We start from the raw sequence: 21247 nt of genomic DNA on the forward strand, positions 1-21247 counted from the left end.
CATTCTGTGGAATGGTATTTTCGATGGATAAAATTTGATGGTTTGGTGTTAGATGGTTTGCCATTCGATGGAATGACCAGATACCGTTATGAGGACTACATCCTATCCTGCATCAGAGGCTGCTGAATTTGTACTTGCAAAAGAACAAGTTCAAGATGGTCGCTCTAGTCCAGAATCTTCAGGCCCTGAGCCTGCAGGATTGTCTGGTATCGCTGGATCTCTAGGTTACATAATTTCACACGCCCATCCACAAGAAGCACAGGAAATTCATGAGATTCAAAGTGGGGTATGTCCACTACCAATTCAAGGCCCTACCAATCTGCCTTTCTAGGGCACCCAGGGTTTTCACCAAGATTCGGGCAGTGGTAGCGACTCGCTTCAGAAGGAAAAGATCCATGTGTTCCCATATATGGGTGACTGGCTCATCCAAGCTTGCTCCTCAGACCAGGGATCAGCACACTTGTTCCGGACATGCAGCCTATTGCACAGCTTGGGCTTCTTCCTGAACTTCAGGAAGTCTGAAATTTCACTATTTCAGTAGTTTTGGACACTCACCTTCCCGCTCGAGGACTGAGTAGCAAACATCTCCAAGATGGTTCTTGTCTTCCTGTCACAGGAAAGAGGTCCTGCCTGTGCTTTTCTGCTTTTGCTGGGTTTCGTGACCTCCTGCATTCTTGTGGTGCCAGAGGCTCTGCTACTTATGAGGACACTTCAGCGGCTTCTGAATTGCCAGTGGTCTCAGTTTCAGGGTCGGATATCAGATCTTCTTCAGGTCTTAGAGTGTCCAGAGACTTGGACTGGTGGTCCTAGAATGTCAACCTACTGAGAGGGGCCTTGTTCAGACATCCATGGTCGTAACTGAACCTAGTCACAAATATGTGCCTAAAGGGCTGGGGTGCTCATGCCCAAGAACACTTGTTGATTGATCAGTGGGCCCCATCAGAGTCCCGGGAACACATCAATTTGCTGGAGTTCTGGGCCATCAAGCTGGCCCTAGTCACTTTCCTCCCCTCTGTGAGAGGCAAGAGTGTTAGTCCTGATGTGAACCCTGGTAGCCATGCATTACCTCAACAAGCGGGGTGGTGTGGGCTCTTTGCGTCTGTGCAGACAAGCAATGTGATTGTGGTTCTGGGCTCTGGAGAACACAGTGCTCCTAATGGCAGCTCACCTGGCCGGGAAAGAAAACGTGTTGGTGGATGTCCTGAGCAAGGCAGTCTTCGACCTCCCATGCGTGGGAGCTCTGCCAGGAACTTCTGGAGGAGATTTTCCCATGTTGCTGTACTCCTCAAGTAACTCTCTCTGCTTTCAATGTGAACAGGAAGTGCAGGCGGTTCTGCTTGAGGGAATTTCCTCGACAGGGAGCCTTGATAGTCAAGTGGGACTGCCACCTGCTCTGTGCGTTACCACTGATCCCTGTCATACCTCAGGAGGATACACTTGTTCAGGACCATGATGATCTTCATCGCACCGGATTGGGCCGGGAGAATGTGGTATCCAGAGTTGCTGGACATGACCCTCTGCCTTCCCTGGTGCTTGCTGCAGAGGGCGGACCTCCTCTGCCACTCGGAGGGGTGGGTCCTGCACCCGAACCTCCGCAGCCTGAACCTTTATGCCTAGCTGCTGGAAGGTTGAAGTATAGGTAGTGGTACTTGTCAGAGGATGTTCTGAACGTGCTCTTCGAATGAATTGTGTCCTCCCACGTATTCCTCATCTTAGATATGTTCGTCAGCTTGCTGCTTCTTTGGGGAAAAAAAAGAAATTCGCCAGAGGGCGCTGTGCTCGAGGCTGCGTAGCTTGGTCCCTCGAAGGCCACTGTGACATCATTGTTCGTATAAATGGCTCGAGCCGCGCCCGTTGGTTAAGTTCTGTTTTTCCGAGCTTCTGCTTTGTGTATCGAAAACAGTGCGTCAGTTTTTCTGATCGAGAAATGTCTTCTTCCTCAACCCCGACAACCCCCAAGACAGGTTTTAAAAAGTGTCTCAAATGCGGAAGAAAGATGTCCATTACGCATCCTGACCGCAACTGTCTTTGGTGCCTTTGTCCTGATCACCGAGTCGACGAGTGCGGGTCGTGTCAGGCGATGCCGAACAAGGCTCTTAAGGAAAGCCAAGGTAAGCTAGCGTTGGGGGAAGAGTCTTTCAAGTCTGCTAAAAGGCTAAGAGACTCGAGAGAATCAAGATCTAAATCTCGTCATGAGTCGAGGCGATCGAGGTGGAAAACTCATTTGAAAAAATCAAAAAAGCTATGTCATAGATCTTTGTCCTCTTCTTCCACGCCCGACAGAAGGTTAATTTGATTCCCCAAAGAAATGGGAGGCCTTTAGGGCTTCAATGCTAAAAAAATTTGAGAAGGCGGCCCGACCCCCTCAAAAAAGCTGCGTGAAGAGCATGCCCCTGTCCACTCTAAAGGTGACAGAGGGAAATCCAAAACGTCTCACGCTAAATCCGACAAAAAGTCGAGGGCGTCCTCGGACAATGATTCTCCAGCGCCTCATGAGACTGTACAAAAACCTTTGGTGCATAAATCAAGGTTGCCTGAAGACAAAATGGCGTCCTCATCGTCGAAGTCAGCTATCGACTCGACGCGTTCTTTGACGTCGCTGTCGAAGCCAAAAATGGTGTTGATACCTTCGGCCTCGGCGTCAAAGCCTTACTCGACATCGAAGCCATCCTCGATGACCTAGAACCTCGGGGATTCCTTTGAGTAACTCAAAGCCGGTGTTGACACTGTTGACGCCTTTGTCTGGGAAATCTTTCATACCGGTTACCAAGATGACAACTATGGCTAAGGCTAGGTCTGTTCCACCTCTACCAGAAAAAATGTTCCACCCTCAGCCCAGGCAAGAATTTTTTTAATCTATGTCTATTTTTGAGGAACAAACCTCTGATGAGAAAATTACATCAGCTGGTGTTCGAGAAGTCCCTGAGGAACTGGTAGACCCTAATTCAAAAATGTCAGACCTTTGATTGCCTACAATCGGCCAGTGGCCTAGATACCTCACCTGAGGTAGATTTTGAAAGGCCTGACCCCACAGAGCATGCTGAACCGGGGTATAGGAACCTCATGGGAAGAGTGATAGATTTTATGGGGTGGAAGTCAGCGTCCCCAAGATATGACCAGGACGACTTAACAGACATTATTGATGCAGGACCTCAAAGACCCAGTCCTTCCCTTCCACAAAACACTTCAAAAGAGAATTATGACAAATTGGAAGACACCTGAATCTCTACCAGCTATAAATAAGAAATGTGTAGGAAAGTATAGACCTGCTCCCTCGGATCCAGGATATTTATCTAAGCATCCTTCGCCTGAAAGTTTGCTAATTCAAGCTGCAAATAGACAGTCAGCTTATCCCTCTATGCCCCCTGACAGGGACGACAAAAAGATTGATGCCTGGGCGAGGAAGGCTTTTACTTCTGGTAGTATGGCCCTGAAATCTACTAATGTGACTTGTACATTAGCTAGGTTCACTTACACCCTGTGGAGCTGTTTAGATGCAGCGGCTGATCACATCCCAGAGGGTGAGGAGCGGGATGGTTTCCTGGCGATAGTAAAGGATGGGAAGGAGGCTATGGAGGAGCGCCTCAATTCAGGACTGGATACTGTATAGTATAAGCAGATCAAGATATAACCAGCATAGATGTACATCCTTAATACAATTAAGTCTGACTATCTTTGTCATCATTCATGTGAAATAACTCTTGTTTGTGAGACATGAGTATACTTCTGTCATTGTAAGCATATGTCTAAATAATTTGCTAAACCAGCAAAATACAAAACCTGTCAGTAAATGCAGCATTAGTTGCAAAGTTTCCATCTCCATTCTGACTGCAACTATATAATTCAAAATGGAGTTTGTCTCTAAGATATAGTAGGCCTAGTACTGAATATATAGGCTTCGTTTTTCTTAAATCTACATGCTCTTTCCACTTAAGTTGTATTAATTTACAATTACATTTCCCATCGTTTGGAGATTAATTTGCATATTTATTCCACACTATTATTACTGAATGCTGTAAAATGTTGCATTTTAAGAGTGCTTGAAAATGTGCTTTCTAGATCCTCCTGTTTGCGGGCAAGAACTATAGAATGTAATCTGGGGAAGATACTTATACTGGAAAACAGTTAAGCAACATTTTCATCAGATATTGTGACTAAATAATATTCAGAAAAGTAAAATATTCCTATGCTCTGATCAAGTGAGTTTTTAAAAAAAAAACATATTTTCCATTAAAAACCTCTTAAGCAAGTCCTTTTTTCTCAATACTGATAAACAAGACCTGTAGAAGAGAAGGAAACCCATACAACTAGTGATTAACAGCATCCATCTAATAAGAAGTATGGAAAGTTGTTTGTAATGTTCCCAACCCACCATCACACCCTATTGACTTGTACTGTATTGGAGAAAGGCAAGAAGTAATTCCCTCATTGATACCCTGCCCTTTTTTGTGTTGAGGCAGGCCAATAAACCTAAATCTGTAACCTGCAAGTAATGCATTTGACTTTTATATATTTTTTTATTAAAGGAAACGCAGCACAGAACTTCTTCGACTAATTGACATGGACTTTTCAATAACGTTATCCCTGTTGGATCTCTCACCAGTAAATGAGTACGATATGTATATCAGAAGCTTTGGAAAAACAAATACCAAACAGGTTAGTACCGTATGCAAAGAATCAAGAAGCGATATCAGAAATGCAAAACAATGATATATCTTTGAACAATATTTAAACTATGTTAACCACTTTACTGTTCTAGTATAATCCTCTGTATTGTTGGACTCTCAATTCTAGCCATCACCACAAAGACATCACTGTTTATGACATGGGCAACACACAGGGGATAGCACACGATTTGGACTGTCACAGCCTTGGCATAAAAGTGGTTAAACATTACAGTCACCAATATGTCTTTCATCCCTCAACTGCTGAGTAGCGTGAAGGCATCATAAAGCAACACACAGCCAACAGATTCAAAGTGCAAACAAAACGTATTCATTAACTTAAATGTCAGGATGGTGTAAGGCCTAACTTGACCTATGCCAATGTGGGATTTCCCTATGTGAAGAAACTAAGGATAGTCTGAGTCAGTAAATTCAATTTAAGAGTCTATCTCTGTACAAAACCTATACCTGCCCTCACAACTAAGCTATACAATGTGTACGGATGTTAGCAACAAATGAAATAGTGTTCCAAATAAAGTTCTGAGCTTCTTTCAGCTCTAGGCTTACTTTCCAGCTCCCCTTCCCAAAGTTGAAAGCAGTTCCAAAAAGCCTTTGGGTTCCTTTCCCCAAGTAGACAATCCCGTTCCAAAATTGCCTCCGGGTACCCTTCCCCAAGGCGACAATTCTTCCAGCTTGCCAATGTACAATTAGTTCAAGTCTCTTAATTCTCACAACCAGTTACAGGTTCCCTTTATAATTCTTCAGGTTCAGTAGATACAGATTGTGATCTTTCCCACTCACTTCAGCAATCTTAGTTACCAGTGAAGATTCTTTATCTGGACTTTCCTTGAGTTTTCCCGAAAGAGTGACTTCGGTCTAGGCGCAGTTGTCGGACCACACTGTCCACCCATTACAAGTCATGCAACTGATAACCCTAGTTTTCTTGCCCACATAGGTTTCTCTGTCATCATGCATGTACTTTAGTTTGCATTCACTCTGAATTCTCCTTGCCAGTCTCTTTACTTTGCCACAGTGTATTTGTATTTGTATTTATTTATTTATAATGCGCACCAAACCCAGGGGTAACCAGGCGCAAAGGCAGCAAGAGGGTTGCAAAAACATAGTTACATACAATAGGGTGAGGTCCCGCTGTGGTTACAGTGCCGGACGTTTCACGCCAAAAATGAGGGGAGGAACATATACACTTTAAGCAATGCTATATACATATTTACATACACTGAGGGAAGGAGCCAGGTGGTAGTGGCGCATCCAGGCATCGGAAGGTCGTTATGAGTCGAGTGTTTTAAGCCAATGGATAGTTCTGGCTCTGAACTGGTGGAAGGGTAGGTCCTCCCTGCAGGTAGGAGGAAGGGAGTTCCAAAATTGCGCTGCTTTAACTGGAAAGCTGTTGCCTCCAGACATAGTTCGTTTGAACCTGGGTACCAGAAGAAGGTTGGTATTGGCCGTTCTCGCGGGGCGAGAGAAGGTGGGTCTAGTAAATCTGGAGATGAGGTATTGAGGGGCTGCTTGGTGGAGGCACACAACTCCCATCGTGGTGCTCACTCTCTTCCACCACCTTATGTTCACAAACTTCATAAATGTTCATCACTTGCTTTTCACTTTATTCATAGTGGTTCATTCTTTGCCTTTTTAAATATTCATTACATGTGTTTTACACCTGTTTCCATTTCATTTTAATAGTTTATTTATGGGCTTCTTAAAACTTTTCTCAGTTTTACATTTAATCATATTTGTAAAGCTTTTCCTTGCTTTGATATTCAATAATATATGCTTCTTGTTTAAGTTCCTTCACTTTCAAGTTCAGCATTTTGTTTGTAGTATTAATAAAAACCCATACTTCGAGTTCACAGTCACTTGCGCATACATTTCCTTTCAACCGGCATCACCATATGCCTTGCAGTAGTCCCTGCAGCGCCACGGTATGAGTGGTCCCTCTGTTTTACTCACCGGTCCTTGGCGGCTCCTCTTGGTGCTCACCCTCTCTCTTCTCGGCTCCGTGCACACTTCCTGTGGGTCTGTGAGTAGCGCTCGCCTGCTACGGATCACGCTGTAGGTTTTTCATCAATCTCTGAAATGTTGCGGGAGCTCCATGCATACCGAACGGCAAAACATTCAACTGGAATAGTTCTATGGGAGTTGCAATGGCATTTCTTTTTGTAAGATCTAACGTTGAGAGGTAGACTGCATTACCCAGCTGATCAATAAGATCATCAATGTGTGGCACTGGGTAAGCGTCAAATGTAGAGATCGCATTCACCTTTCTAAAGTCTATACAAAACCTCCAGCTTCCATCGGGTTTTGCCACTAACACGATAGGGGAGGACTAGGGGCTATTAGATGGGTCAATCATGTTGGCCTCAAACATTTGTTTAACTTCCTGGATGGCGGTATCATTTCGGGACTCGGGTATTCGGTAAGGTTTTTGCCTTCTGGAGTGCAGATATGGTGATAACTATCTTTCAATAGTCTGTGCTCTTCTTTGAACACATCGGTAAACTGTCTTATAATAGCATACAGATCTTGTTTTTGGTTATTGTTAAGGTCATGGGAGATTAGGGCAGTATTATCGGAATGCTCTGGCAACAGGCAAGACAATATGACATTGGGTTCTGATGGATTTTCCTTCCACTCTTTCAAAAGATTTATATTGTTGACTTGGGTTTTTAGGCGACGGTCTGGTTGTGAAATGTTATAGTTACAAGACCTGTGAAGGCATCATGAAGAAGGGCACGGACGACAGATTCCGAATTCAAAATAACCAAGTTTATTAACTTAAATGTCAGGATGGAAAAAGGCCTAACATGCCCTATGCTAAGGTGGGATTTTCCTACCTAAATAAAACTAAGGAAAGTCTGAGTCAAGAGTTCAACTTAGGAATCTGTCTGTGTCCGAAACCTATGCTTGCCCTCACAACTATAACTATACAGTGTGTTGGGATGTCAACAACCAAAAAGAAAATAGTGTTCAACACAAGTCCTGAGCTTCTGCCTGCTCGCAGCTCTCTTACAGGTCCCTTGCCCAAGTATAAAACAGCTCAACAAAGTAAAGTCTCAAATGTCCCTTCTGAGAATTAGAATGTACTGGTCTTCTCAGCTCTCGGGGTTTACTTTCCTTAAGTTAGGACTCTGGTTTACCTTCCCCAAGTTCCGAAAACACACAGTTTAAATGACCTTGAAATGAAAGGCTTCTAGTCAGGACTCGGGGTTCTCTTCCCCAAGTTCCAAAGGTCACAATTCCAAAAGAAAAACAAAATGTCAGGACTCAGGGTTCCCTTCCCCAAGTTCCAAAGGGCACAATTCCAAAAGAAACACAAAGGGCCTGATTCATGGAAGTGTTTGTAATGGCGCAATGCCATAGGAAAACGTTTCATGAATCAGGCCCAAAATGTGCTTGTCTTCTATAGTTTGATTGTATTTTCAAATATACAGTTCAAATAAGTTTGTAATTTCCCTACATTTTGAAAATGTCATTGTAAGTCTGGCTTCAGTATACTTTGGTAGCCTGTTCTTTTCACCTTTTGTTATATTGCCGCATACAGTTTATAGCCCTTTTATGTGATGATTTGTATGGATTTCCACTTTCTTTCCTCCTTTAGATTGCAACTGTTTAATTCTGTTTGGTAGCAAAGTCTTGGTTCTGTTTAACAGCAAAGTCTTTAAGTCAGTTCAGTGTTCAATAATTAAACTTCTGTCTTAGGGTTTGTTTTCCCTTCACAAGGAATTCAATAATTGTTTGTTTCACTTTAAATGCATAATACAATGTGCAGAAACCTTTGAAAACGTATTCTTTGCCACACGAAACCACTCTGATACAAAGTATTCCCCTTTGTTGTATTGTTAACGGATATAGTGGTTTCCCTTTAATTGAGCAATTCAATGTTCGGAGACCTTCTAAAACGTGTTTCTTGCTGCACACGACTACTCTTTTATAATGTTATGTAAACACTTCAGTTCACACACGTGCACCGGTTTTTCTGAGTATTAGAAGCTTACTAGTCGCTTTGAATGCTTGTTCTGCGGCGCGGATCACACAGCCTTCTTCCTTTTGTGTCAGGGCTCTAGATCCTGTCCCTCAAACACGGCTGGGGTGGTCCTCTACCACAGGGGAACAAGCACATGGAAAAGGAACGGGGCAGCCTTTCTGCACGGCTCACTTCAGCTTTCCTAATCTGCTCCAGGAAACCCCACTTCCACATCATGCAGTCCGGGCTTCTGCTGCCTGCACTGATCTCCTGGTCCTTTTCCTGTTGACTCCCTCTGCCACTGGGTTGGACTCCATTTATACACCTGCAGGCCCCTGACAGGCTGCAGGCATGAATGATTTTTTCAGCCCTGCCTGACTCCCATTAAAGGTACATGCCTGACCGTCACAATTCTTAGCAGGCATCTTCCTCTTACCAGTACTAGAGTGGTAAAAGAGCATAGTCTTCATTGCTCTTAGTTGCCTCTTCTTCGTCCCAGTACTGTCAAGTGTCAATTGTGGAGAAATTAGGGGAACTGGCTTTCAATAGCTCAAAAAGGTTGGGGTTGGGTTGGTTGTCACTAAGGAAAGGGGGATACCATGTCTCGCCCAAAGGCACCCCCACACTTTCTCACCCGCCTTCTAGGTTTTTGAGGCTTGTTTTTTCTCCCGATGTTAATTTGATCTAAGGGAACATGATTACACTATCCCACAAAAGCTTCTGGGACTAGGGTTTCATCATGGAGTTAAAAGGGGAAATACTGCATCTCACCTGAGGGCATTTCCTTCCTTCTCCCCAAGAACCCTCCACCCAGGTGATCCTGCCTGGCTTCTCCACACCCAGCGTCAGGATCCAAAAGCGATGGCCTTTCCCTAGCCACCTGCACAGAGGATCCAAGGGGGGGAAATGTGAGGAGGCTCTCAGGTTTCTCACAGGTCCCATTTGTTCCAACACTTCATATGGTCCATGCCACTTAGATATAGGTTTGTTCCGAGAGGTGGGTTATAACGCCAATACCTTTTGACTGTTGCAGAAAGATCTCAGAGACATTTTTGCCATAAGAGGTTTTTTGAGTTGTTTCTGTGCTTTGGCCATATGTGTTTGGACTAAAGATCTAACAGCCGTCATGTGTTTTTTAAGCCTAGTTGCAGTTTGGGAGAGTGGTATTGGGGCTTCTCTTTCCTCCCAAATTTCCCTCAACATATCCAGGACATCCCAGGGTTCCTGCCCATGAAGTAATTAAAACAGGCAAATCCTGTAGAAGCCTGAGGCTTCTTTCGAACTACAAGCTAAGCCCATAGAATCATTTGATCCCAATTTCTGCAATCCTGTTCTACCAACTTTCGCAGGATGGTCTTTAAGTTTTATTACATCTTTCTACCAGGACATCCGTCTGTGGATGATAGGCTGATGTTCGTAATGTGGTAATATTTATTTATTTATTTTGGCATTTGTTTAGCACACCTAACCAGGATGCATCTATGCAACAGCGGTTTTACTTCCCCAATGAGTTTGCTCATAAAAGTTGAGCCTTGGTCCGTCAGTATTTCCTTTGGAAACCCCACCCGGGAGAAGAAATGGAGCAGGTATTTAAAAATGTGTAGGGCAGTGTTTGCTCTCGGGGGGGAAGGTTTCGGGATACCGTGTTGTGTAATCCACAATCACCAGGATGTATTTATTTCCCAGTTTTGTAGTTTATAGGAGCCCCACGATGTCCATAGCAAACCTTGAGAATGGAATTTCTATGATCAGTAATGGATTTAATGGAGCTGGCGGTGGCATATGAGTGCTAGTCTTTTGGCAGATCTCACTAGCCTGAATGAAGTTTTTATTCCAGGTCAGTAGAACGTCAATTATTTGGGCCTAAGTTTTGGTTCCTCCTGTTAAAATGTGAATGGGCTGTCTCTCGGACCCCCTGCTTATGACTTTAAGGGACAACCAACTGTGTTTTTATCAAGCCCTCTGAAGTGGTGTCTCTTCTGCAAATATGTCTGTGTTTCAAAAAGAAAAAGGGCCCCACATTCTCACAATCTTCTGTCTCAGATAGAACTTGTAAAAATGCTTCCGCCAATAAAGGGTTGTTCCTTTGGGCAAAGACTAGGTCTGGAAGAGTTTCGAGTGGTTCTCTAACTTTTCTGGGCTAAGGGACAGGGGGGGTTATCAGATATTTCATCTGCCTCTCTGAAACCTTGAGTACCTCGCTCTGTTCTTTCTTTTCCAATCTTTTCCTTAACCTTAGGAAACATTGCCCTCTCCAGGACCCCTTGAACAATTGTATCCCCTTGCTGGATTTGAAATGGATCCTTCCCGTGATTTTGTAACAACACTTTAACATCACCTCTAAAGTCTGGATCTATAACCCCAGCTAGCACATCAATTCCAAATCTATTTGCTAATCCGGATTTCGGTGCTAGTCGAATATAAGTACCAGATGGTGGAATTAGAATCAAAACAGTGGGTATCAGTCTTCTTTCAAATGAGGGAATAATCTCATCCCTACTGCTACACATATCAAACCCAATAGAGCCCTTCATGGCTATGTCATGATCTCTGCTTCCAAAAGGTCAGGGTTTTCCCAACTCCCTTGGAAGCAGATCCATAACCCAGGTTCCGAGTGCCAACCAGTCCCAATTGGGACCTTTTGGACCCAGTCCTGGCGCCAGTGGCACCAGGCTCATAAATATGCCCAGTCCCAGCGCTGGAAGCGCCGGGCTCATAATGCTTGGGTGGACTTACCTGCAGCAGACCATGCTGCTTACTTGCCTGCCAGTTGAGTCTCTGATCCTCTTCTGTTTGGAACTACTTTTCCTGTTGGGTGGGGCAGGAGCCACTCCCTAGATTCAGAACACTGGAACTCTTCTGGAAAGCAGGAACTCTTTTCTTACCTAGGCGTGGCTGTGGAAGGAGACACCTAAGCACTACAGGAGGCTATTTAAACCACACCCGATGGATGAATCTTGCTTTGCGTTATTCTGCATCCTCAGCAGCAGAACGCTCATCGTGTCTTCTGCATCTGATCCTGGGCCTAAGGAAAAAGGCTTACCATTCTGAATCCAGTCTTCAGCAACACCTCTAAAGACAAGAAAGAACAGGTTAGCATTACGGTCTTCAGTGACAGCTCTTCACTTACCTGGTCCATCGGCTGTCACCAACGCCTCGCGCTGCATTCCGGCATCTGAAAGACAAAGGCTTACCTACTCTTCGTGCGCTCCGGAGGTCTTCACACTGCATTCCGGCATCTGAAAGACAAAAGCTTACCAACTCTTCGCACGCTCCGGAGGCCTTCGGCGCTGCATCCCGCATCTGAAAGACAAAACAAGGTGCGTTTAAAGACATTGGGGAACTTTAATACTCACGTGCCATTACTCCTTTCCACATCTAACCCAGTGGGTATTCCGGCACCCTGCAGCCGCCCCGAACTTGTACCTGCAAAATAAAAAGACAGTTAGAGCGCATCGTGAAGCAGGCAACAAGCGCTTACTTACGTGCTTCCAGGCGCTTCTATTCATCACACGGGCTCCATCTTCAACTCACTTCAGCCCGCCATCCGCCATCGCCGGAACCCTGCAAAACAAGAGACATCATTACTAAAGACTTTAAAGACATTAGAATTACTCGAAACTTACCGTTCGTGCAGTAAACGACGGACAGCAGTCCTCTGAAGTCAAGAGGCCTGCTCCCCTTATCCAGTGAAGAAACTGGTTACAGCACCCTGCCTCGAGGCAGATGGAGAGCACGGCATTCACTTACCCAAGACATCTTACCCTTCGAGCCAGACATACAGTGCACAGAGGTCCAGCCCAAAGAGCCAGCCGTGTGTTACACATCACCTTTGAAGATACGGTATACGCCCAGTCAAGACCGGCGCCTCTACGGGAATCAGGTGAGCGTTACAGGCTACTGATGGGTCTGTTGCTCTTGCACTTAACATCTCAAATATTAGGGATCCCCAGCTTGTATCGGTTGAGCCGTCTAGCACTTCTGACACCATGTGTGAAGGTGTCATGAAGCAAGACACAGACAACAGATTCAAAGTTTAAACACAATGTATTTATTAACTTAAATGTGTGGATGGTGTAAACCCTAACTTGCCCTGTGCTAAGGTGGAATTTCCCTACCTAACGCAACTAAGGATAGTCTGAGTCAGTAAGTTCAATTTAAAAGTCTGTCTGTGTCTAAAACCTATACTTGCCCTCACAACTAAGCTATACAATGTGTAGAGATGTCAGCAACAAATTAAATAGTGTTCCAAATAAAGTTCTAAGCTTATTCTAGCTCTAGGCTTACTTTCCAGCTACCCTTCCCCAAGTTCAAAGCAGTTCCAAAAAGCCTCAGGGTTCCTTTCCCCAAGTAGAAAATACAGTTCCAAAATGGCCTCAGGGATTCCTTCCCCCAAGGCGACAATTCTTCCAGCTTGCCAATGTATAATCAGTTTGTCGCTTAATTCTCACAACCAGTTCCAGGTCACCTTTACAATCCTTCAGGTTCAGTAGATACAGATTGTTATCTTTCCCATTCACTTAAAGCAATCTTAGTTACCAGTGAGGATTCTTTATCTGGACTTTCCTTGACTTTTCCAGAGTGGGTAACCTCGGTCCAGGTGCAGTTGTCAGACCACACGGTCCACCCATTACAGGTCATGCAACCGATAGCCCTAGGTTTCTTGCTCACACAGGTTTCTCTTTCATCATTCTGAATTTGCCTTGCCAGCCTCTTGGCTTTGCCACAGTGTGTACTTCCACACAACTCACTTTGTGGTGTTCACTCTCTTCCACCACCTTACTTTAACATACTTCTTGCTTTTCACTTTATCCATAACGGTTCATTCTTTGCCTTTTAAATGTTCATTCCGTACTTGCGGGAATGTAAATAGCCAAAGTTCTGTAAATGACAAAGCGGACATGACCTCACGACCCAGAGCTAAACTGCTGGTCAACATGCCTCTTGTAGACTAGCACTGCTAACTTTATTACAGCCCCTGCGCTAATGGACCACCCCTCCCCTGTCAAGCGAAAGGGTCCAACTTGTATGGTATGTTTGTTGTTTTATTAGTCAGTTTTATTGGCCTGTTTGATTGGCTTCAAGAAAAAGCAGAGACTGGATTATATAATTTCCTTTACTGCTGAAAGTCACTGTAATGTTTAAAGTGTAACTTGAACATTTCTAATAAACAAAGTTTGAAATAAATTAAATTTTCATTACGTGTGTTTCACACCTGTTTTCGTTTCATTCATGGGCTTCTCAAAGCTTTCCTTCAGTAAGGTATTCAATAATAGTTGTAAAGCGTTTCTTTACTTCGATATTCAATAACACATGCTTCTTATTTGATTTCCTTCATTTTAAAGTTCAGCGTTTTGTTTGTAGTATTCAAAAACGCCTTACTTTGGGTTCACAGTTACTTGCGCATACATTTCCTTTCAACCGGCATCACATATGCCTTGCAGTAGCCCCAGAACCACCCCAGTATGACTGGTCCCTCAGCGGCTCCTCAGGGCGGTCCCTCTCTCTCTTCTCAACTCTGTGCACACTTCCCTGTGGGTCTGCAAGCAGTGCTCGCCTGCTACAGATCCTGCAGTGGGTTGCCAGTAGCTCCATCTTGCTCTCGCGTACGCTGCTGGTGGTCGCAAAACTTGTGTGTCCTCTGTGCCCCACAGCTCCGGCTGTGGGCACCTGGCACTTTGTCAGCCTTGACCCTAGCTTGGCATGCTTGGGCCCTGCTGTCACAGCTTCCTGACAGCTCAAGCCGGCATCCTGTCCTCTAGGCAGGACCCTCCTTGGCAGCCTTCTTCTCTGCAGGGCCTAAACCCTCTCAGGCTCGTTTCTCTCGGCCCAGCGTCTCTCCTGCTGGTCTCTTTCCTTGCTGTCGGCTACACCTTTTATGCACCTGTAACTTATTAACAGGTTGCAGGTGCAAGCCCTTTTGTGCAATTGTCTGACTACAATTACTGGTGTTCTCTGGACATGCCTGACCCTCTTCCTTGTCCCAGTACTAGAGTGGTATGACTGAGAGGGAAATAAAAGGAAGTGATGGGCAGCAACCTGCAAAGGTAAAGGTAGGAGTAGGAGTAGGGTGAGGGTAAGGTTTGCTCTCACAAGGGAAAGGGGGATACCATGTTGCACCTGCAGACACCTTCTCCCCAATCACCAAGGACCCTCCACCCAGCTGATCCTCCCTCGCATCTCTACTCTAGGGTCAGGATTCAAGAGCAATGGCAGGTGTGAGGATGCCCTTAGGTATCTCACAGTATGTGCATGTCACATTCTTGGCACTCTGTTGCCAGTGCTAAGAACATGTGTCCCGTTATGGCCACATTTACCCTTAATTACGTTAAGCACTGCACAAAAATGCTGGTAGCAACATTTCCTGTGCTATGTCTCCTCTGTTACCTACTTTTGTCAATGTACAACCTTCTCCAGCAGATTTGAGGCTGTTGGGATTAAAATTCAAAATAATTCCAGGAGTATTCAAGAAGGGTACATACACGCACACATATATTTTAAACATGTGTTTTGTTTTTTGAAACCTACACCTTGCACCTACAGTGTTCTAATAGCAGGGCCTGGTAAATGCCTTTTACTTAAACACAAGCCAAAACTGCTTGTTTTTAACAGGACTTCAATGATGGACACACCTAGTGCTTATAAATCGAGAGGCTGAAGGCAGACCTGGTTAAGACATTTTTATTACACCAGTAGCAGATTCACATCTCCATTTAAGTAATTGACTATCAGAAGATTGCTTTGAACAAACAATGACAGGCAGTTTCAGTGCAAAGTCTGATGGTAAAGCTTGATTAAAGTGAGCTCAGATAGTTCCCATGAGGATGTGTTTTGGGTGGAGAGGGGCAGGAACTGGGTGGAAATGGCCATGGGCAGTCAATGGGTGGGAAAATAACCAAACAAAACCTACAAGCTGTGTGTTCCTCCTCATATGCTATTTCTCCCTATTTGTACTGTAATGCAATCATTTCGGTTTGTAGCACAAACTAAAAATGTGCAGTATTACCTTGACCTTTACTAGACAAAATCAGAACAATTACTTCATGATGGAAAGTAGACTATTAACATGATTGTTTAAAAACCATACAAAGCGAGTCCGGCCCAGTGAAGAAATAATTGACCCTTCCAGCAATCCATATCTATCCAAAATATGCAATTTTCTCGAATCGTGAATGCACCTACCCATTCCAAAGGTAGAATCCTTGATTGGAAACTAACCCTAAACACCCTTGCAGACATTAGTAATGTCTTGTGGTCAAACCATTTTCATCTCCGATTCAATGTCTCAACCAGCAAAGCCCTAGAAGTACCCTCAGTACCACTCATCCCAGTATTAGCAAGAAACTCTCGTAAACGTACCCATGACAATTTATCTCCTATCCTCAACAAATTGCTAAAGGATGTACCAACTACCACCCTCAATCCACGTAGCCTATCCTGTTTTTACCATTCATGTCTTAAAACAGCCATTGACGCAGTAGCCCCACTCAAAACCAAACTACCAAAGCCCAAACGTAGCAACCCCTGGTTTAACGAGAAGCTTATAGAGTTTAGGAGAAACAAAAGAACACTAGAACACCTCACTAGAAATAACCCTACAAAGGAAGGTACAAAAGAACTCCAAATCCTCTCTCAGAAATATAAACATGCTATCATCACACACAAATCTAACTCTTTTAATTTACGCATCACCAGTGCTGCATCTACCAGCAAAGAGCTATTCGCAATACTCTGAGAGATGGACACCCCCCCCCCCACCCTGCAGTTCAATAACAGCTAGTAAAGCTTGGTGTACCACCATTCAGATAGCCCTGGCCACTAAAATCAACTCCCTCCAAGATCAAATTGTACTAAAAAGAAAATTACTGGACAATAGTGTGAACATCAACCCTATTGTCCCACTGACAACCTCAACCTTAATATCCCAATTCGACTTCACTATGGTCACTCAGAACCAAGTATGCAAAACTATCTCTGCACTCAAACCTTCATATTGCAAAGGTGACATCTTTCCGGCCAAATTAGTCAAAATGTGCTCCCCTACATTAGTCCCCATTATCCCCAATTTTATTAATGCCTCTTCCAGCACCAACTCTGTCCCGTCAGATATTAAAGAAGCCTGGGTAATGCCAGTACTAAAAAAATAAAACTCCCTAGACCCCACCATCCCCACTAATTATAGACCCATCACAACAGTTCCCTTTCTCCTTAAAATAGACAAAATAGCATACACCGAAGTACAATCCCACTTCGAAAATAACCATTTGTTAGGTGACAGACAATCCGGATTTCGGCCTAAACATAGCACTGCGCCAGCTCTTCTCGATTTAAAAAATCAGATGGATGTTCACAGAGACTCAGGCAAACTCTGCATTTTGTTATTACTCGACCTCTCTGCAGCTTTTGATTTGGTGGACCACGATAAACTATGCCTATCCCTTTCCAGCAACTTTCACTTTTCACAAAATGCAACCACCTGGATCAAATCGTTCCTATCAGAATGAACCACCAGGGTAGCTATAGGTGATGAGGCAGTTGACCCTATACATGTCCCTCTAGGCATACCACAAGGTTCCTGCCTCTCCCCTACATTATACAATGCTTACACTAAGCGCTCTTTGCACCTTTGGACGCCATTGGAGCAATATACACCAATTTTGTGGACGACACACAAATACTTATCCCAATCACAGGAAATAAAGATCATGACACCTTTATTATAAACAAAATGCACTCTCTCATCCAGAACTGGATGGCAACCTATAGCCTCTGTTTGAATGGTGAAAAGACAGAGATTCTTATTGTGGGTTCACCAGCTCAACTAAATAAATTGCCCCAAGACTACACCTCTATTGATAGAGATGACACCCCCATTCCCAACCAAGTAAAAACCTTAGGAGTTTATCTCGATTCTAGCCTCACTATGAGCAAACACATAATTTCTCTCGCTTCTTTCACAGCCTACACAACCAAACTTATCTCTCTCAGTAGACAATTCCTCTTTACACAGAACTGCATCACATTCGCCAGAGCACTCATCATGTCTAAGTTAGATTATTGTAACATTCGCTTGCTAGATACCACCAAAATAAATATAACCAAATTACAATTGCTTCAAAACAAAGCACTAAGAGCAGCCCTAGGAAAAAACAAAATAGACCATATCTCACAAGTCAGGAAAGATGCTCATTAGCTTCCACTCCAAGCAAGAATCCTACACAAAACTCTCACCACCACGCATAAATGTATTACCCAAAATGCCCCCATCTATCTCAACCAATGCTTCACCCGTAAAACCCCTACCAGACTCCTCAGAGCCAACACCAGCACTCACCTACTTATCCCCTGTTTCAAGAATAAGAGAACCAGTGATGCCAACTTCTTGGTCGCCGCCCACCCCAGACTTTGGAACTCACTCCAAGCTAACATCAGCAATGAAACCTCCCATACCCATTTCAAGAAACTACTAAAAACCTGTCTTTTTAACAAATTCTAGTCCAACACTGACCCAATAAACACCCTCAGTACTATTGTAGTCTCCGTTGTATATACACCTATCTCGTTAAACTGTTACCATGACTACGTGTATTTAAACAAAGAGTAGAGAAAGAGGGGTATGTAACATCAGCATACCCTCAACATAAAGGGATTAATCCTTAACACTTTGCAACAAAAAAGCTGGTGCTCATCATTGCTACCTTCTCTGGGTGGACTCTATTCTCGTACCATATACATTTATGGGCATGAGAAAGAACACTGTTTAAACGCGGATTTGTAAAAAAATATACATATGTTATTGTTCATTTACGCACAAATATTTAAAAACACCATCAGTGTATTATTTAAGTGCTTATTTGGTCTCCTGTATTGAGAGTCTGATCAAAACATTAACAGAAGTAAATGCACAAGCTTAACCCCTTTCCATCGGTAAATCAATTAATTGGAATTCTTAACCCTTCAAGTGTATTGTGCTGTGTTACTTATCACACCAGGCCATACCTCACTTAGCACACCTCACTCAATCTCATTCCATTCACTCTTTTCTTCAGTCACTGTCACCATCTCGTTCCACACACACAACTAGTGCCCGACATGTTTCTTTCGGTTTGAATGTAAATGTAATTAATGCTCGGAAATTCTTCAGGGACTTTAGTCAACGGTTAAAGAGACATGCACAACGTCTCCGTCAACGTAATAACCTAAGCACAGACAAAGATTACTAAAAACAATGTTGTATCAACAGTTCGCGTTGAGGTTCTAGTGGTATCTTCTCTTTAAGGATTTGTGGTACCCTTGCCGTCCATCTATCTGGAAGGAAATCACCTATCGAAGGGCAACAACACAGAATAGGTGTATTAGTAACCTATTTTACTACTGGCCTTATAAGACAACTATTGTTCATTAATTGCAGTCATAACTCAAAGCTTAACAAACACCCGTTAACAGTCAGGAAAGCGCTCATCTACATCTTGAACAGGCCGGGGATTAACAGTGCTTAAACAATGTCTGTACCCTTTACAAGACTATAGAGGTGTGTCATAAGGGCGGGGGCCTAATATGATTACTTCACTCCCTAACCAGTAGGTCGTATGGATGTGTTCCACTCACCCTTTCATCTTATGTCAATCCACTGCTTCTAATATTGTCGGCAGATATTTAGGATTGTCTCACTCTTGTAGAGTGTGTACTCTCACTGGGCTGAAAAAAAGTTTAAGAGAAACGCCCATTAGGTGCTTCAACACACTAGTCAAATGGTATCAGTTTTGCATATTACACAGTCAGTTTACTCCGTTGGGCGGGTTCCGTTTCTGAGACCTTTTGGAGGTCGTCTAGTTCTACTAGTCTTCTGCTAGGCGTCTGGTTTAATCCTTATCCGACCCGGTTCAGCCCATAAGTTGCTAAAGTGGGGAAATCCACACCACAAATCAGTAAATGGTTGCCTCTATAGGGATACACTCTGCAGAACTACGACTCGTGAAACTTACTTAAGCTGGCCTTCCCTCTGGACATGTTATTTCTGTTCTTTATATTCTCAAGCCCAAGCAGATCGTTTCACAGATGTGCGATTACTGGCACTTCCCATCTGAACTCGTCATGCATTAGCCGCCGTTTCTGCCCAAGTCGCAGGAATGCTTTTTCTAAACGAAAAAACCGTATGAAAACATATTAGCACCTTACGGCTGAGGTATTATATCAGGGTTTCCTGGGCATTAATCCTTACATCATTGCCCGCCCATGCCCACAATTTATTTGCTCATGAGGACCTAAATCCTAATTCACCAGTGAGCTAGTGGTTTATTTACACTTTCAATTATAAAAAGTAATGCTTTTGTTGTCAAGCGTAAAAGTCTGCCCTGCCACGCGCTTTCTGTTAAACAATTTCACCCCCGTCCAGACTCCTAACCCAGTTTGGGAAATGTCTTTGTGAGCTCTCTTACCGCTAAAGTTGGGTACAGGTTCTGCGTTTGTTCGTGGATTATTCTTCTGCGTCCTGTCAGTCGTAAATCACTTCCGGGAAGGCTTCTGTTGGTTTACGGCATATCCGGAATTCTTTTACGTTGAGGTTATCGGCAGGCGCATGCACAGTGGAGCCTCGACGTGAACCATTAGTAAATTCATCAGCAATGAAACCTCCCATAACCATTTCAAGAAACTACTAAAAACCTGGCTTTTTAACAAATTCTAGTCCAACACTGACCCAATAAACACCCTCAGTACTATTGTAGTCTCTGTTGTATATACATCTATCTCGTTAAACTGTTACCATGACTATGTCACCTGGCTGTCTACTTTTGCTCCCACGCATTGTTCCAACGTATGTTCTGCTAAGTGGATTTGCTTCCCCCATAGCTTGTCCCCCATTGTTTAAGTATGCTTTTTTACTATGTAACCAGCAAGTAACCTGTAATCTACGCCGTGATACCTTCGGGTTGGGGCGTATTAACAAAAGTAATAAATACATATTAATCCAGAGCAGCTGCTTTGCTAGTAAGGTACAATTTATATCTAGTGGATGTCTAAAAGTCATGTTCCAACCTTCCAGTCCTTTGTGTTATGCTCTTTGTGTTACCCAATTAGGTGTCAATTGATGCTTCTCCTATTTTTAAAATTGCAATTTTGGATACATGAAAATAATTTAAGTAACATTCTTTTAGAAGCCAACCTTACCCTTGAATTTGTCCAGTAATCCCTTTAAGTCGTCTGGTATATTCACAAAATCTCAGCCCTTGCTTTGGTTGGATCTTCTTTTTAAGTTCTTATCAATATGGATTCGTTGTATTTACTACATTTGTTCTTTGTTGTGCCAGTAATAAGAGTGATGTGGTTTTAATAATCTTCTTTGTGCTTAAGGCATACGTTCAATGCAATGAAGATTATGTTGACAGAGACATTCAAACAGAAGAAGTAGAGACTGAAGAAAGGTGGACCCAGTATCCTGGAGAAGGGACCAGGGTTTGTGGAAGTAAGTCAACATTTGCTTATGAGCCCACTGTGTATTAAAACTGCGTAGAACAGTTAGGTGTTGAAGAGGGAATGCTCTACTTTGTCCGATAATTGGCCAATCTGACACAGTGTTTGAAGAGCCACATTTTACTACAAC

At 43.6% G+C, this 21247-nt stretch overlaps 1 protein-coding gene across 3 annotated transcripts in view; it reads left to right on the top strand.

Annotated features, from left to right (window-relative positions):
- The window catches only part of DYNC2I1 (dynein 2 intermediate chain 1), a 2286904-nt gene that overhangs the window by 858192 nt on the left and 1407465 nt on the right, over window positions 1-21247 (top strand). For all 3 annotated transcript variants that reach the window (XM_069647988.1, XM_069647989.1, XM_069647990.1), the window contains 2 exons: window positions 4527-4656; window positions 20998-21109. In XM_069647988.1, coding sequence (XP_069504089.1) covers window positions 4527-4656; window positions 20998-21109 — 242 coding nt within the window. The remainder of the gene's footprint in view (window positions 1-4526; window positions 4657-20997; window positions 21110-21247) is intronic.

The sequence above is a fragment of the Ambystoma mexicanum genome, chromosome 2q (genome assembly GCF_040938575.1).
Source record: "Ambystoma mexicanum isolate Mex_15411 chromosome 2q, UKY_AmexF1_1, whole genome shotgun sequence".
In the NCBI taxonomy this organism is placed as follows: Eukaryota; Metazoa; Chordata; class Amphibia; order Caudata; family Ambystomatidae; genus Ambystoma; species Ambystoma mexicanum.